At 50.0% G+C, this 16,922-nt stretch overlaps 2 protein-coding genes and 1 long non-coding RNA gene across 11 annotated transcripts in view; 1 reads left to right on the top strand and 2 right to left on the bottom strand.

Moving 5' to 3' along the window:
• MAPKAP1 (MAPK associated protein 1) overlaps nt 1–6,787 on the bottom strand; it is an 89,471-nt gene extending 82,684 nt beyond the window's left edge. Inside the window, exon 1 of one of the 3 annotated variants that reach the window (XM_032708401.1) lies at nt 6,740–6,787. The gene's annotated coding sequence lies outside the window, so the exon portion shown is untranslated. Of the gene's footprint in view, nt 1–6,485; nt 6,556–6,739 lie in introns of those variants that run through there. The other 2 variants (XM_032708402.1, XM_032708400.1) reach the window with 2 other exon arrangements.
• Nucleotides 6,788–8,315: 1,528 nt separating this feature from the next.
• Nucleotides 8,316–8,741, bottom strand: LOC116797213. Its single transcript, XR_004360592.1, has 2 exons — nt 8,554–8,741; nt 8,316–8,416 (listed from the first exon to the last, which is right to left on the bottom strand). It is a non-coding gene; the product is annotated as an uncharacterized LOC116797213 (long non-coding RNA).
• Nucleotides 8,742–9,169: 428 nt separating this feature from the next.
• PBX3 (PBX homeobox 3) overlaps nt 9,170–16,922 on the top strand; it is a 104,503-nt gene continuing 96,750 nt past the window's right edge. For 2 of the 7 annotated variants that reach the window (XM_032708170.1, XM_032708177.1), the window contains exons 1-2: nt 9,176–10,286; nt 11,124–11,197. In XM_032708170.1, the coding sequence (XP_032564061.1) occupies nt 10,090–10,286; nt 11,124–11,197 (271 nt within the window). In that variant the 5' untranslated portion in view covers nt 9,176–10,089. Of the gene's footprint in view, nt 10,287–11,123; nt 11,198–16,922 lie in introns of all 7 variants that reach the window. The other 5 variants (XM_032708175.1, XM_032708173.1, XM_032708171.1 and 2 more) reach the window with 5 other exon arrangements.

Genomic DNA, 16,922 nt, shown 5'->3' with positions numbered 1-16,922 from the left:
TTGGCAAACACCTGTGATTCATCACACAGGTGGACAGAGCCCTTCACTTTCTTCCTGATCTTTATTATTCCTGTCTGACTTTCTGTGCATTATCTGATCAACACCCCAGCAATGAATGTGCCTTCTCACCTTCTCCCCGGTCCCACTGCTGTGTTCCTGCTGTGCCCCAAGGCCCCTGGGGAGCACAGCCCCCCATCAGTCTTCTGCAGTTACAGAACATCCCCAAAGATGTCAAATTGCACCATCAAGAGGCTGAACGACTCGCCAGGATTCACAGGAACTTTGCAGTAGAATCAGACAGCTGCATTTCAGTCTACTATTTTTATCGGCAGTATTCCTCTTCCAGGACCCCAGGGCTATATTTATGGCAGCGACAGACTCTCCCAGCGAGGCAAGCAGGGCTTTATGCAGATCAGCCTCATTCATAACCCGGCGCACAATGAGGAATTCAGAGCGCGCTAACAAACGATCCCGCTCTCAGGAGGTGACACGAAGGTCTTGAAAAAGGATCTGCAGCTATACAGATTGTACCTTAAACACACAGCTGAATTTGGGGAGGCAACTTCATCATCACAACATGTTAACTGTTCTTGTGACCCTCCCACTTGCTTGATGCACTGTGTTTATTAAAATATTGTCTCGCTTTCCTCTTTCCCCACCCAAAACCCCACCCGCAGTATTCATATCTGCATGTTAACCTACTCAGGTGACAAGGAGATACCAAGGCAAGAGTGAGATAAGGGGAAAGGACAAGTTAAACACATACCTCACGACTGCCATCCTTCCCATCCAGCACAGACAGCAGCAGGCACAGCGGGGACCCCGCTCCGTGCTGGACCCACCGACTGGGGGGACTGCGACCATGTGTCAGCCCCTGCCCACTGCTGTTCTCAGAGCAACCCATTGACCTTGAGCATGAAAAATGCTGAGTGCAGCCTACTTTTGGGAAAACAGTTATTTTGGAACGAATTTTCTGGCTTGTTTTAAACAGACATGGTTGAATTTGATAAAACCCCTCCCTCTCGCCGCCCAGCACGAGGGTCTCGTCACTGCCCCCACACCTGCACAGAGCTGGGACAGGCTGTGTGTCACCCCCAAACCCGCCAGCACTGGGGCAGGACCCCACCCCTGCCACCCACTGCTCCCGGCCCTGCTCCCACCCGCAGGCTCCTGACAGGTTTTCCAGCAGAACTATGGATTTCCCTTGGCAAAGTGACACCAGTGCCAACAGGCACCCCCACACCCGTGAGGAGGTCACAGCCTCAGGGCAGACACCGAGCACCGTGTGGTGCCACCGGGGCAGCTTCACCTGAAGGCCACTGTTCCTACAGTGCCCAGGCAGCACCGCCTTTCCACGGCATCCACCCCTGGTCAGAGTACAGGAAATATTTTCCTCACACAAAGTGTTGGTATTTTTGCCTTTCATGCTTTAAAATATATCACACAAAGCACAAACGAAATTTGTTCACAGACCTCTAAACAAGCTGTAAGAAACGATAAAATCAGAGAAAACTGCAAGCAACTAAAAATGTTCTGCTGCAGGAAAGAGCTACAACTTTGAAATTCCACCAATTTCAATGGAATAAGAATCTTTCAGTTCAAATGGCTAAAAGCAGCTCTAAATTCTTCACAAAACTCTCAAGCCAATTCCTGCAAGACATTTTCCTCTCTAAATTATAAAATAAGAAGTGAGAAGCAGGAAAAAAATTCCTCTCTCCTATTCTGCAAAGCTGTAGCTTGCTTTTTTTTTTAGAAGAAAATATGTTTTAATTCACTGCCCTCCTTGAAGAAGTAATAAACAATTAAAGCCCTATTCAAGGTAAACAAAAATATTCCAAAGACACAACTTGTGGAAGGTATGACCTGGATCCAAAATAATTACCAACAAACTCAAAACAGAAGGCTGGAAGAATTATATACCATTACAGGTCATCTTATCACTCAAGGGCTTCCATAGTCACTGGACTCAAACACCTCTGACTGGAGCTCTTTAAAGTGATCTTAAAAACTAATGAAAAAGATGAACAGATTAGAAGTAAAAATTGATTTCCCCCCCAGTGTCATATTAAGCAGGAACAGGATGGCATGAACATACTTCAAAATTTATGGTTCAGGTTATATGAAATAATTTCCTAGTGAACTTCTGTCTGCAATTGCAAAAGAAATGGTTCTGGTTATCTGCATTTGCAGCAGCACAAATAATCAGCCCCTCAAACGTAGACAGACCCTGGGCATGCAGGATAAAGGAAAGTGAACTGCAATATATGAACATTCAAGTCTATGTTTCAGCAAAAGCTCAAGTGCATTTAAGAGTGAATACTTATCTGGAGAAGCTGTCACTCACACTCTGGGTCCTATCATTAGAAAGGAAATAATCATTTACAGTCATTTAAAGAGGCTCTCTCACAAGGGAGACTGGAATTGGGAAGTTATGATGAGCAAACACTACATTACACACAACTTCCAACAAATTATTTGTTCATTTCCAGACCTGTAAATCAATCTGGCAGTAGCTCTGTATTTCTGAACTGCTTGGAATTTGGCTATATTTTTGTCGTCATATTAATCAGGATGCAAATTACACCAATTCCGATATTTTAATTATTCAGCTTTAGAGGAGGGAGAAAATATTGGGGTATGTATGGAAAGTGTTCACTCTCCTCTTTCCTGATCTTGTCAAATCTTCATTTAATTGTGGACAAGTTGATTCTCCACTAACCTGAGCTATCTTGCATCAAGATTTTAAGCAAATAAATAAGTATAAAAAATGCAGAGATTATAAATTAGGGCAGACAAATCTGTATCTAGACTCGTGCCTGCAAAGAGCATTCTATCAATATAGTGAAATGCTAATCTCCTAATTAACAACCTAATTAGGTAATTATGGCTTTGCAGAGGGATGCCTAAATGAAATATGACAACATGGTCACCTCTTTATATGGCACCTGTGGGCCTTTTCAGCTGTCACTGCCGAGAGTGCAATATCAATTTGAACAGATGACAAAGTGTTGTCATTTTTCATTCGGATATTGTGCTGAATGCTGGGCTCGAGGCCGCTCGGAGATGCAGCATCTTGCCTGGGCTTTGCCTCATCTAAATATGTGCAAACACTTTGCTTAATTTCTAATGCCTTGATTATGCTTGGTTTTTCATGCTGGCTGCAGGCATTCCCTGACACACACCACAGCTGCAGGGTCACACTGGGATGACCCACCACCCCCGAGCCCCCATGACCCAGTTTCACAGCATGTGTACAGGAGAATTTACTATCCAGAAAAAATATCTGAGTATTTGAGTTAATTTTTGAGGCTTAACTCTCCTGACTTTAAAGTAACAAACACAGAATACCTTTTAAATAACACATGACCACTTCCCTTTACTCTTATTCCTGATGAAGGCTCTTTTCCAGGAATGGGGAACAGCAGTCCCTGTCCAGGAGTGGGTGAAGCTGACAGGACTTTTTCATGGAAAGCTGGGAAGGAACATGTTCAACAACAGCACTTTTACGAGGAACGTGAGCTGTCACTCATATGCCTAAAATGCTTTAAAGACAATTTGCTGAGCTTGAACAATTTATTCCTAAAGGACATCAACCTGTTGGAGAGAGTCTGGAAGAAGCCACCAAGATCATTAGAGGGATGGAGCACCTCTCCTATGGGAAAAGGCTGAGAGAACTGAGATTATTTAGCATGGAGAAGAGAAGGCCCAGAGGTGATCTAATTGTGTCCTTCCAGTCCCTGAAGGGAGCCTACAAGAAAGACAGAGAGGGGCTATTTACAAGGGCCTGCAGTAATATAACAAGGAGCAATGGCTTCAAACTCATGGAGGGCATGGTTAGATTTTAGGAAGGAATTCTTCCCTGCAAGGGTGGGGAGGCCCTGGCACAGGTTGCCCAGAGAAGCTGTGGCTGCCCCATCCCTGGAAGAGTCCAAGGCCAGGTTGGATGGGGTTTGGAGCAACCTGGGCTAGTGGAAGGTGTCTCTGCCCATGGCAGAGGGTAGAACGAGATGAGCTTTAAGGTCCCTTCCAACCCAAACCATTCTGGGATTCTGTGATAAATAAAATACCTTCTCACAGATGGAAGGATGAAAGCACAGGCTGGAACTGCTCAAAGATTAGACCAGAGCTTCTGTTTTGTCAGTTCTCAGTGGGGTATTCCAGAGCCTAAAAAACCTAATAAATATAAACACCTATGCAAGCTTCAATCTTAACCCAACAAAACAGAAAGCTTCACCTTTTCACTGTCTATATCGAGAGCTGCTGCGCTGGTTGGGTTTTAGGCACAGAGGGGTCTCCAGGCTCACAGAGGTTGCCTTGGCTGGACCTGGGACACAGCCTGGGACATGCTGTAGGTCCAGCCAGCCCACAGATCCTCAGCACAGCCTGTGCACAGCTCTGCACTGGCACCACAGAGGGGCTCGCTGGGCCCTGACACTGCTGTGCACTGGGGTTCACCCAGGGTTTGGGCACTAAACAGCAGCACCTGTCAAAACAAACACTATTGGGTTTGCATTTTCTTCTGTTTGTTGCCATTGTACTTCTGAGTGTATGAAAACATTTTTATTGCATAAAAAACAGGGTGCAAGCTGCTTCTGACTTCAGAAATGCTCACAGACCTACTTAAAAATGCCTGAGACCTCCAGCCCCTTTGGGACTCTATGTCAAATGGAACCAGACAGTTTCACATTTCTCCAGCAAAACATGAATCTGCCGTTCCTCTGGCTTTTAATTTTGGATCTGTCTCCTTCAACAGCACACAAAACATATTCAAGGAGCTTTGTTTTGCTTTTAGAATAACGGGTTTAGATACAACAAGGCAGGGATTGCCCTTGTGCTGCCTTGGATAAGAAACTGAGCTGACAGACAGTGAACAGCCAGGCACCACAGTTTTATGGAGCTCCTCAGCTCACACACACACACAATTAATATTAAAACACAGCTTGGGGTCTGTGTCAGAGGCACTAACAGAAAAGCCCTTGAGAACTGCTGCTACCCCAGCTGAGGCAGCAGCTCCCTGCACAGCACGTCCCGGGTGTGGGGCAGCGTCACGGCCCCCAACACCGACAGCCCTGTGAGAGCTCTGCTCCCACACCCCTGCACCCCACAGCTCAAACCTGCCCCTCCCAGCACCTGAAAGGCAAGAACTGAAGAGAGCCTGAGCTCTCCCCACCTTCCTCAGCAAGTGCCATTTGCCCTTGGACATCAGAAGGAATGGATGTCAGGAGGAATGGATGCCCTTGGATGTCAGGAGGAATTTCTTCCGGGAAAGGGTGGTCAGGCATTGGAAGGGGCTGCCCAGGGAGGTGCTGGAGTCCCCATCCCTGGAAGTGTCCAAGGAATGACTGGATGTGGCACTCAGTGCTCTGGGCTGGGTGACAAGGAGGGGATGGGTCAAAGGTTGGACCTGATGGTCTTGGAGGGCTTTCCCAACCTCAATGATTCTGTGATCTCCAAAAAGAGCTGCCACATGGGAGATGGGCTGGTCCTACCCAGGGCTGTGACTCGTATCCTGTTCATTTGATGTCCCATTTGTTGCTATAACTGACCTTTCCATACGAGTGTCTACTTTTCATGCTCACAACTTCAGAAGCAAAATTCTTGCTACAGAATGTGTAAGGCAGATCCCTGTGCCAGGCTGCTTCACCTGCTGAGGCTTTTGCTGATCCAACAAGAAATGCACACAAGATCGCAGCTGTTACTTGTTATTTTAACATTCGTTATTTGTTATTTTAACACTTGCTACTTGTTGCAACTGGGTGAAACAGTTTAACCAACAAACAGATGAGGAAAGAGTGTAACAACAGAGACCTGAAACATGACTGAGACAGAAACGTACTAAATTGGTTCTAATTCCCTGCTTCAGTTATTTCTGTACAAGTCTATATGTAGACGCTGATCTCAATTTATTTTTAATCTAACCCAAAAAAGTGTCCGTGAATGGAGCTGTTCTGAATTTGGAAACGTAACTGAGAGAGTCTAATTCCCAGCCTTGCATCTACTTGATAATCCCCCTGACGCCTAAAATTGTGTAGAACCCAGTCAGGAAATCCAAGCTTGGCTCTGGCATCTCCATTTAGGCAATCACCAAACTTCCACTAGCACTGAAATTAACTCATTGCCGTGTCTCCTGGACACCTTTCCTGCTCCATTACATTGTTCCTGCGGTGCAGACGCCAGGACTGATGGTACTCGCCAACAAGTGAAGAAACGAGAGCCCCATCCAGCAACACATTTGGGTGGGATCGTGCCAAAAGTGCCCTTCTGGGAACACCTGGGCAGGCAGAGCCCTCCCCTGCGGGCTGCAGGAGCAGCCAGGAGAAGGGACAGGGTGCGTGTGACAGGGGCACGGGGGGTGTGAGGGGTGATTCCGACGAAGTGAGGGCACCAGGCTGAGACCCTGCGGGCCCCCGGAGCTCCCAGCGCAGCGCGGGGGTCCCCGCCCGGCCCGCGCCCGCTCTGCCGCTCCAGCCGCTCGCCCCACTCACCTGCTCCCGGCTGCCCTCGCTGTCGGACGCTCGTCTGACCCGCTCCGTTTGCCCCTCGCCCGGCTCCTCCCGGCCCGGACCCCGCGGGGTGGCCCCGAGCCATGTCCCGGGTGGGCTGACACCCCCCGGGCCGGGCACCGCACCGCGCGGGGGTCCCGCGGCGGGCCCGGGCAGCACCGGCGGGGGTCACGGTGCGGAGCAGCCCGCGGGGCCGCGGGGAGCGGCAGCCCCGGCCCCCCCCACCCCGCACTTACCGGCGTCGCCGCCGCCGCTCCGGGGCCGGGCCGGGGCCGCGCAGCCGCTTCCGGGTCCGGGCCGGCGGGACGGGCGCGGGGCCGCGCGCGACCCGGAAGCGCCGCGGCCGCGGAAGTGACGGCGCGGAACGGGCGGGGCGGCGGCGCCGGGAGCGGCACCGGGAGCGGCACCGGGAGCGCCACAGGCACACGCGGCGGCTGGCACGGGCTCCGAGGCCCTGAAACACCGGGTTGGTACCGGCGACACCCGCAGCGGCTGCTGCGCTCCCCGGAGCCGCACACGGGAGGCTTTTCCGATGGGGATCGCGCCAGTCTTAATTCCGATTTCTTGCTTGAAACACTGCGAGGCTTGTGTTTGTTTGATGGTTTTAAAACAAACCTGCGGGTAGCACTCGATGTACAAACACAAACGGGAGGAACCTGAAACAGAGGTAACAGCTGCACAGGGCAGTGACTGACCGTGGCTTATCCCGGAGCTCGGGTAGCCCTGGGCTGACCCTACACGGCTGCCTGGGCGAGCAGCTGAGCCCGGCCACCCTCAGGGGCCCCCACCTCACACCCCCGGCCCCCCAGAGCCGTGCATGTTCCCTGGTGCTCCCAGGGTTCCTTTTCCTGTCGGTGCCTGTTCCTGGCCCGGTGGCCGTGTGTCCCTGTCACCTTTCCAGGCTTTGCTGGTGCAGGCTCCACAATCTCCCGTGGAAGTAATGAGACTGCTGGTTAATTCCAGAGGAAAGCCTGATCTGGCAGTCTCAGCAGCTGCACACATCGAAAAACAGCCTTTGAGAAGGACAAGGAACAGCACAGCACAAGTGCCACCGAGGGCACCTGAGCAGAGGTCCCTGTGAAGAGCAGGTGACCGTTGTCTGGCAGCAGTGGGGGAGTAAGGGCAGGCACTGGAGCTGCCCCAGCACAGGGCAGGTCCCAGGGAGCCCAGGCTGCAGCTGGCAGAGCCCAGAGCTCTGGGGTGACTGGACTCAGCCTCACAAAACAGTACAAAAATTCACACAGCACAGCAGCTTTGTGCGGACGTGGTGGGACTGAGCGGGTCCCTGTGGGGTGGGTTGAGCCCAGGGCTGGCCAGGCAGCACCATCCTGTTTGGCTCAGATGCCAGTGGAACTGTCCTTTCCATCTGTGAGACTTTGCACTCGGGCCAAATGCAAACAGATCTGTGAAATATTTGCAATAATACCAATAATAAAATGCCTTTGGAGTAGCAGTCATAGTAAAGTTGGATGACCCTGAGAACTCATTGGCTCAGACCGGACAGTGGTGGGATAATCAAAATGGAAGGCAATTGGAATGTGAATGAACTTGTTAATTGCTAGGAGGAACAGTGAGAGCACAGACTTGTTGACTGGGAGCCATCCCCATTCCCAGTGAGATGGAAAAAGGGTTCCAGATCACACAATGGCATCCAGGGCCCAAGTGAAGGTGTGGGGATGTCAGCTGGGATTGAGAGGAGCCGACAGCTCTGCTTGAGCAACACCGAGCTGGAGGCATCAGCAGACACCCAGGAAGGCCAGACAGGGATGAGGTTTGGCCATGGCTCCACTGAAACCATCCGCCACAGATAGAGCGAGTTAAGGATCATTTTAATTGCTACTGTGGCTCTTTATCACACCTACATGTGGTTTCCCTTCCTTGAGAGGTCTCTGTGGTAACAGCTGTGTTACACACTGTCCAAAGTGTGAAAAAAAATGGGTCAGAATTAAAGGAACTGGGTACTTGCATGAGGGGTGTCCCACGAGAGGACAATTTGGGTGGGGTGGCAATGATCTGCAGATAACCCTTCAGACAATAAAGTGTTAATTACCCTTGGTGCCTGTGCTTTTTTCTGCTCCCATTTCCGGGGGTCTGTGCAGATTTGCAAAAAGGTAATTTGAAATTAGCCCCGGCAACGCACGGCCCGAGCTGCTCCGCGGGGCTGCGCTCGGGGCACGGCCGGGCCTGGCACAGCAGCTGCCTCCATCCTGCGCCCGGGCTCCACCGCACGGCCGAAGCTCCCGGCCCGGGCGGCAGCGGGGGAACCGAGCGGAACGGAACCGAACGGGGCCGGGCCGGGCCCAGCGCTCCCAGAGGGGCCGCGCGGCCCCGGCCCGGCGTCGCCCCGGCAACGGGGGCGGGCCCGGGCCGCGAGCCCCGCCCCGTGACCGTTCGAACAAACCAATCACAAGTTCCTCCGCTGCGGGCGGGGCCTACCCGGGGGCGGGCGGGCGCGGCACCGCCCCGCGCGCGCCCATTGGCCGGCGCCCCACCGGCGCCCGCCCTCGCGCGCGGCGGTTGGCCAGCGCGGCCGTCGCTCCCACGCGAGGCCCCGCCCCCCCGCGCGCCGCGGGAGCGCGGGCGCCACCGGGCCCGGCGGGAGGAGCGCGGGCGGAGCGGGGCGGGCGGGGCCCGGGCGGGGCGGGGCGGCGGGGCCGGCGGGGCGGGGCCCGCGCTCCGCTCCCTCTCGCGCGCCGCTCGGCTCCTTCACAGGGTGACACGTCTGCGGTGAGTGAGTGGCGTTGGCAGCCTGTCAATCCCTCACCGGAGCGGCCATCAAACAACATAAAACACGCGCGGGCACCGGGCGCGGGGCTCATAAATTCCGGCGGGCCGATATTTTTGCACATTGCTTTGCAGAGAGTGTGTAATTAATTTTTTTACAGTTCTTTCCCCGTTATTTCCGCTCTTTTCTTTGCACAAGTTCAAACTTTTGATTGCTGCTGTCTCACCCCCGTGCACAGACTTGGGATCGTTTGTTATTTGGGGGGGAGGGCGATTAATTTTTTTTTTCCCCTCTGTGATTGTGTTTTCTTGGCTTTTTTTTATGTTGCAATTTGGGGGTGGGGGTGTTCGCTGGTTTGTTGTGGGTTTTGCTGTTTGCACCCTCTCAACTTCTGAAGGATTTGAAAGCGAGTTTTTTTGATTTTGTATTTAATTTTTTTTTTTTAATTTTGCCTTTTTTCAAAGAAGATTTTTGGACAAGTGGGGAAAGACATAAAAAGCGACAATAAAAATAAAAAGGGGGGAAAAAAAAAGCTTTGGAGGAAGATTGTACCAGGAAAACCTCACAGAAACCTGCTCAGCTCATTTATCCGAGGCACCAATATGATGATGATGAAAGAAGATTGTAACTAAAGAAGAGAGTGATTTACTGCCCTGGGAAGGAGAAGAGAGTGGAATAAACAGCTGAGATCCGGTCAAAACACAAATACTACATTTTTTTTTATTGTTTTGTTTGGCTTTTTTTTTTTTTCTCCCCCTTTTTTTTGTGGTGTGTGTGCAGAGCGCGGTCGGGAGCGCGGCACTGGGACTGAGCGGGGCAGGCGCTGCCGTGACCGCCCGGAGCGCGGCCCGGCCCGGAGCCATGGACGATCAGTCCAGGATGCTGCAGACTCTGGCCGGCGTGAACCTGGCCGGGCACTCGGTGCAGGGGGGCATGGCCCTGCCGCCTCCCCACGGACACGAAGGGGCCGACGGCGACGGCAGGAAGCAGGACATCGGCGACATCCTCCATCAGATCATGACCATCACTGACCAAAGCCTGGATGAGGCACAAGCAAAGTTGGTTTCGTCTAATTAAACCTTGTCCTTTTTTTTTAATTATTATTATTTTTTTTTTTAGTTTTATTTTTGGTGTGTGTGTGTGGTTTTTGTTTCTCTTCTTCCTGCTCCTCTGCGGAGACCCGGAGTCTCACAATTAAGAGCAACTTCTTGGGGCCGTAGGAGAAATTACCAGCAGCCAAGGCAGAGCCAAAGTTGCTATTTAATGATTTCTTTCCTTAAAAAAAAAATAGATATAATAAATGGAGAAGTATGCGATGGTTCTGCCGTTGCTGTGGTGTGCGGGAGGCAGTGGCTGATCCCTGCCCGTTCCCGCTGGACACTGTCCGGTGGACACCGGCCTCTGCGCCGCCGTCTGTCCGTCTGTCTGTCCGGCCGGCCATCCCTAAAAGTACAACTTTGTCCCTTTCTTTCTTTCTTTCTTGTCTCAAAGTGGCGGCAGATGAATTATAAACCTGACTAGATACTGCTGCAGGAGAGGGGTGTGTGTGTGTGAATAAAACCCAAACCAAGCCCTGGCCGTATTAAATCACAATAAATACAAAAACAATGTTAACTCTGCACCATCCCCTCCCCCCCATCCTCCTTAATAAATCAGTTCTAATATCGCAGGACGGGGACAAGGTGTGGGGGGTGATTTATCCCCCCGGTTAGGGCGGCGTTTGCACCAAGATAATTCGGTTTAAAAGTGAAGCGGGGTGAGGGAGGGTCCGGCCGCCCCTCGCTGCCCGCGGCCCCGGGACCCCCGGCCGGGGCGCGCGGCCCCAGCGCGGGGCTCGGGAAGGCGCCATGTTGCCGGAGCCCGGCGTTAACCGCTTGTCCTGTGCTCTCTTCAAGGAAACACGCCCTGAACTGCCACAGGATGAAACCCGCCCTGTTCAGCGTCCTCTGCGAGATCAAGGAGAAAACAGGTACGGGCCGCCCGCGCCGCCGCCGCCGCAGCCATCTTAGCGCTGCCGCCTTCCGCCGCCGCCGGGCAGCGCCGCGGCCGCGCTGCCCTCACGGCGCTGCCGGGGGCGGGGGCCGGGCCGGGCCGGGCGCGGGGAGCCCCGCGGGGCCGGGGACCCGCCGGCCGGGCCGCTCCGGGGCGGCGGCAGCGCCGTGAAATGGCGCGGGGGTCCCCCCTCGCCGCCCCCGGGGCGCCCGCGCTGCCTTTTGAGCGCCAGACAGCGTGTGAAAGAGTTGTGAGGGCGGTGTGGCCGCGGGCTGCGGCCCCGGGGCCGGCAGCCTTGTGAGGGCGGGGGGCCGAGCCGACCCCGCGGCCGCCCCGACCCCGCTCCTGTGCCCGGCGCGGCTCCGGTGCCTCCCGGGCGCCGGGCTTTTAAACGCCGAAATTCTCAAAAATCGTCTCAAAAGTACAAAAAGAATTTTTTTCCTCTACATTAACGCGACACGAATAAACCCCGTGTTTTCCTTAGGGGCATTTTAGGGGATTTTTTTGCAATTTTTTCACATCACTGAATTTATAGAGAATTATTTTTTTTTAAAGAAGAAAATTTGCAAAGTATACTGCTTTGTACTATGAAAATAAGGGAATTTTATGATAATAAGAATAATGAGCATAATCACATTTGAGAATAATAAGAACATTTAACAATAAGAAAAACATTCATTATGATCTGGATTTAAAAATAAGTAGCCATTTATTCGCATATAGCTAAAGCCATTGCCTGGCTTTTTAGCACTATGTGATCCTCAATCACATTCGGCTTAATTCCACACTGAAAATATAAAACTGGATGAAAACAACCCAATGTGAAATCATTGCAAATCTGAGCTGTGGAGCCCGGAGCGTGCGGTTCTCCGTGAATTATGTTGCTTTATGTCCAAAGGTTTCTTTGCTACCGGGGATCCACTTCAGTTCCTGCTGACAGCTAAGCACTAGGGTATTGACTGTGTTGTGAATATTAAGATTGATTCTGCTTTATGTTGCATTATATTACCCAGGATAAGGGGAATGATCCCTCTCCTGCCCTCCCTCCCCACCTACCTATGTTCCGCCTCGATCAGCTCATAAGCCCTTTCCATCCTGCTTTGGCTTGCGTTTGTTTCCTGCCTTTCCCTAAACTTTTTTGCCCATCCTGCTCCGGAGCCAGAAAGCAGCCTGCCCTCGGTGTTCAGACATTTGCAGGAGGCAGATTTCAATTAAGGAGACAGGCGTAGGTCCCGCGGTCACTTTATTTGCAGAGGGCTTAGCCTCGGTGTTTTGAAAGGCAAGTGTAGTCAGCCACATGTCAGAGGTGAGCTTCGAGGAAAGCCCGAGTCCTTTCAGCAGCGGGATTACTGGCACAGGGTGCTTGTGAGGCCGCCACCGTCTCGCAGGCGAGAGGGAACCTGACAAGAGACTTTCTGATCTGAAACCTTTTGGGGTGTTTCAGTGATAACTTCTAAGTTGAGATCCTGCCTTTATACTGCAAGAAGTCGAGCCAAGTTTGCGAGTTACCTCTTTTGTGAAATCGCTGGGAACCAACAAAGAGTGAAGGCGTCTGCCTGCCCAAAGGCGCGCTCCTGCCAGGCCGGCAGCGCGGGAGGGACAGGATTAATGCCCCGGGTGATTGATGGAGATGGATCCACACCCCCACCAAAAACTGTTCCCGGAGGGGGACCTTCGCTCAGAGTCTCACAGTTGAGGTGAAATGTCTGTGCAGGCTTTATTTAGCGTGCTAAAGCAAAGAAAATGTGAAAATAAATTGTAGCCTGTTTTCTTTCTGGAAGCTGTTTTCGTAGGGAATGGCTTAAGCAATTCTGAACTGGAAGGACGAGGAAGGGTCTGAGATGCAGTTAAAGCAGAGGTGTCCCCCTCCCGCTGGGGCTCCTCATTGTCTTGTGGTCCGAGTGCTTAAACCTGCCTCCAGTGGGGTCATGTGCCGGTGTTTAATTCTTCCAGAATTGATCAGAAGCAAAGTTTACCTGGGTGTGGGAATTGCCATGATGGCTTTATTGCTACCTTCTTCCGAGAGATGAGGAGAGAGGCTGGAGCCTAGCAGAAAGTGGAGTTGCAGTCATGTCTGCTCAGAAATAAGTCATGCAATATTTAAGTAATTTTTGTATTGAATTATGTATCTATTTACACATCAGTACTTTTCGGTGCAGTCAGTGAGGACTTTGTGAGACTGTCCAGGAGAGAGCGCGAGGAGGAATCCTCAGTTTAGGTGGAGCCACTCTGTCACTTCCCCACAAGGGTTAATGGTTGCATCTCATTTCTGAAAGCCTCACACAGGGTCAGGAGCTGAAGATTTTTATTTTTTCTCCCTGTGAGGTATTTACCATGTACAAAGCAAATCACTGAGTTACTGAATTTAGCCTGACATTTCTTTTTCAACATTTTTAACATTTTCAAAAGTGCTGCATAATTCATTTAAGGGCTTTACAGCTATTAATAGTGGTGTGCATTCTGAGAGGCAACCACAAGGTAGCATGGTGTTCGTAAAGAAACTGCCACCTCTGGCTTTAATTAGTTCAAAGAAAAATGATGCCAAAGTTCTACCGAAGCCCCTCCAATAAAACAGGGAGATGAGCAAGTGAGTGTCTGGTGACTCCACTCTGCTGTTTTACCCCTTCTCTGAGGTGTCACTGGAGCAGGGAAGTTGCCCGTGCAGCGCACACTCACATCTGTTGCATACCTGTGTCACAGTCCATCCCCTCACTTCCTGCCAGGAGGAATCAAAAACTGATTTGCACCTTTGGTTTTTTTTAATAGCTCTTCTTTACGGACTAAAATGCCTTCAGATTGGTGATTTGATTAAGCTTCCATTAGGACCTTGCTCTACCTGTGGTCTTGGTTATTCTCATGAAGAAAGAAGTGAAAATATATTCATTCTGGTAGTCTTAAAATGTCCTAGGGAATTGCAATTATTTCCCAATGGAACGACATATTATTAGGTCCTGGACTGTGTTGATAGATGGTTTGGGTTTTTGTCTTTAGAAATCACTTGTACAGATAGGATCACACATTTATAAAAATGTCTGAATCCGTGTGCGTATCTGCGTACACGTATACAGTTATTTATTTATTTCCCTAAGTCCAGCAGCAACAATGATAGCTGCCAACCAACCCCGAATTTACTGTCACCACCACCCCTAAATAGCATTCATTTCCTAGTAAAGCCTAATGGCATACATGATGGTTTGCCAGATTTGTGGCCTTTGTGAGGCTTATAAGCAGGACTGACTTGGGAAGATCATAAAACTTAATGAACTTCTCGACTGCAGGAGGTGTCCGCAGGGGAAGCGAAAGGCCTGCTCGGCTGCTCGGGCTGCTGCAACTATTTTTTATGTCTAAAGAGAGAGGAGGAAAATGTTCATTAAGAATGTTCTCCCCTTACTCAGAATTTTGTTTCAAAGAATGAAAAAAAAAAAAAGCTCTGAAAACCAGACAACTTGTGCCGTTAACCACGGGGTTAATTCCTTGCTGTTCCTGTGTAAGCTAAAACCTTTATTTTTATTGCTACAACTGTAAATAGCTGTGCACTGCTGTCCCAGTGATTAAAGGGCTGCATCGGGCCCTGCCTGGCTGCAAAGCTCCTTATTGATGACATGGCCCAACTCCTCAGGAACGCCCCTTGTCAATATGCTGCAGAGCCTGTAACCCGCGGCGAGGGGACTCCTTGGAGCAGCACTGGCTTTGCCTTGGCTCTGGCAGAGCTGGAAAATGTTAACCCCTGTCGGCACCGCGGGGATGTAAAAACCCAGTCACAGCACTCTGCCCTTGCACTGCACAAATTTCAACTTCTCAGTGTTTGTAAACTATCATTTAGTGACAACAACTCGCAATAATACACGATAACCCACAATCCTGGCAATCCTGCTGAACACAAGGGGATTCAGATGGAACAATGAAATGGCACTGATAGCATACATATATATGTGTGTGCGTGTGTGGGCTATTTTCTAAATATCAGCTGTGATGTTATTGTTACTTCCTTTAGCTGCTTAAAATATTTATGTGCAGTCCTGACGTTTTTTTCGAGCTGCTAAATACATATTTTGCTGTGCCCTGACTACCTGAGGAAGTCAGCGCTGTGTGTATGTGCGTCCAGCTCAGCTTAAATTATTTAGCTTTTGTTTCCCTTCTCATGCTTCAGTACCAAGGTTTGTCACCAACCCAGTGGTTGTACTTTTGAATGTTTTTTTTTTTAATTGCCAGCAGATGTATTACAAATGATGCCGTGCAGCAGAACGTTTGGTTGTTTGCACTGTCCTTATGGCAATGACATTGCTTTTCTTCATAAACGTCTTACTAGGAAAAAATAAATTGAATAAAGTGTCTTGACTGTCGTTTGGTCATCTGTTTCCGACACATTAATTATCAGCAGCCTAGTTCTGTGGTGGATTTCTACCAGGGCACTTCTCGGGTTGAGAAAATGGGGATTTGGTGATTATGGGCATTAGAGAAATTGGTGGTACTTAGTCTTACAGAACCTGTGACTGTACTTACCTTCAGTGCTTCGCTGGTGCTCCTTGCTGCATTTAAAAATCCATCTTTACCTGGAGTACTGGGATCAGTGTTCCTGAGAATTTTTTTTGCCCTCTGTAGAGGATAAATTTGGCCCTACCTGTCAATACTAATTTAACCAGAAGCAGTGATTTATTTTATTTTATAGCTATCTTTCATGTCCTTCCAATTTACCTTTGAATTCGACATTTGCTTGCTTATCTGAAAATATCAAATTATAGGAGTTACCATGTGGTGTATTTTAGGATGCTTGCTGTAAGTTCAGGAATTTTTGCATTCAGAGATAAATTATTATCATGGCATGTAGGGAATGCAAAACAGTCCTTTTTTTTTTTTTTTACAGGATTTAACACATTTATCAAGCTCTGTTCCTGCAGCTTTCAATAGAAAAGTTGTATGATACGGATATTATGCTGTCTTTTTTCAATTTAAACATTGATTTGTGTGAAACATTAATATAATGATATTTGCAGTCTACCGTAGACAAATATAAGCAGAATTAGACATTCTAAATTGTTACAAATGTAACGCAATATTTAAATCCGGGTGAAGGCTGTATTAATGATTACGGAGCGGAGCGCACAGCAGTCCGGTTTGGATCTGCCCTCGGATTTTAGGCTGTTTTTCAATTCCTTGCACATCGTGCACATGATGGTTCGATGAATATTTTTATGAACAGCAGGAATGAATGTGAATCCGTGCGCGAGCGAGCCCAAAGCAGCGGAGCCCCGAGCGGAGTTGCGGTCCCGGCGTGGCAGTGGAATTAGCTGGAGCTGTCGGAGGGCCGGGATTGACACCCTGAGAAGAATGCTTTGTTTGTTTGCTCAGCAGTCATGTTTAATGCTCTTCGCTTATCAAGGTGATCAGCATGGTTCAGATAACACATGCCTGACACCGCCTGCCTTTTCTCACCAGCGTGTTGACCTTTTGTCACGTTTGCTTTTCTCTGGTAGGCAATGCCTGGCTTTAAGTGTGAATGGAGTAAATAATTCACATCAATATTTAATATAAATTATTAAAGTTTCTGTCAGCTCTTACAGTTCATGGTTTTATAGAGTTGGAGTAGTTCATCAGCCAAACAGATGAATAGTGCAGCCCAGCTGGACATTAGAGCTCCTCCATAGTGCTGCCGGGACCGGGGGAGGAAGCGGGGATTTAAATAGGAAAGGTAATGCAGCCTG

Source organism: Chiroxiphia lanceolata, chromosome 21, assembly GCF_009829145.1.
Source record: "Chiroxiphia lanceolata isolate bChiLan1 chromosome 21, bChiLan1.pri, whole genome shotgun sequence".
In the NCBI taxonomy this organism is placed as follows: domain Eukaryota; kingdom Metazoa; phylum Chordata; class Aves; order Passeriformes; family Pipridae; genus Chiroxiphia; species Chiroxiphia lanceolata.
This window is presented reverse-complemented; position numbering and strand designations above follow the sequence as displayed.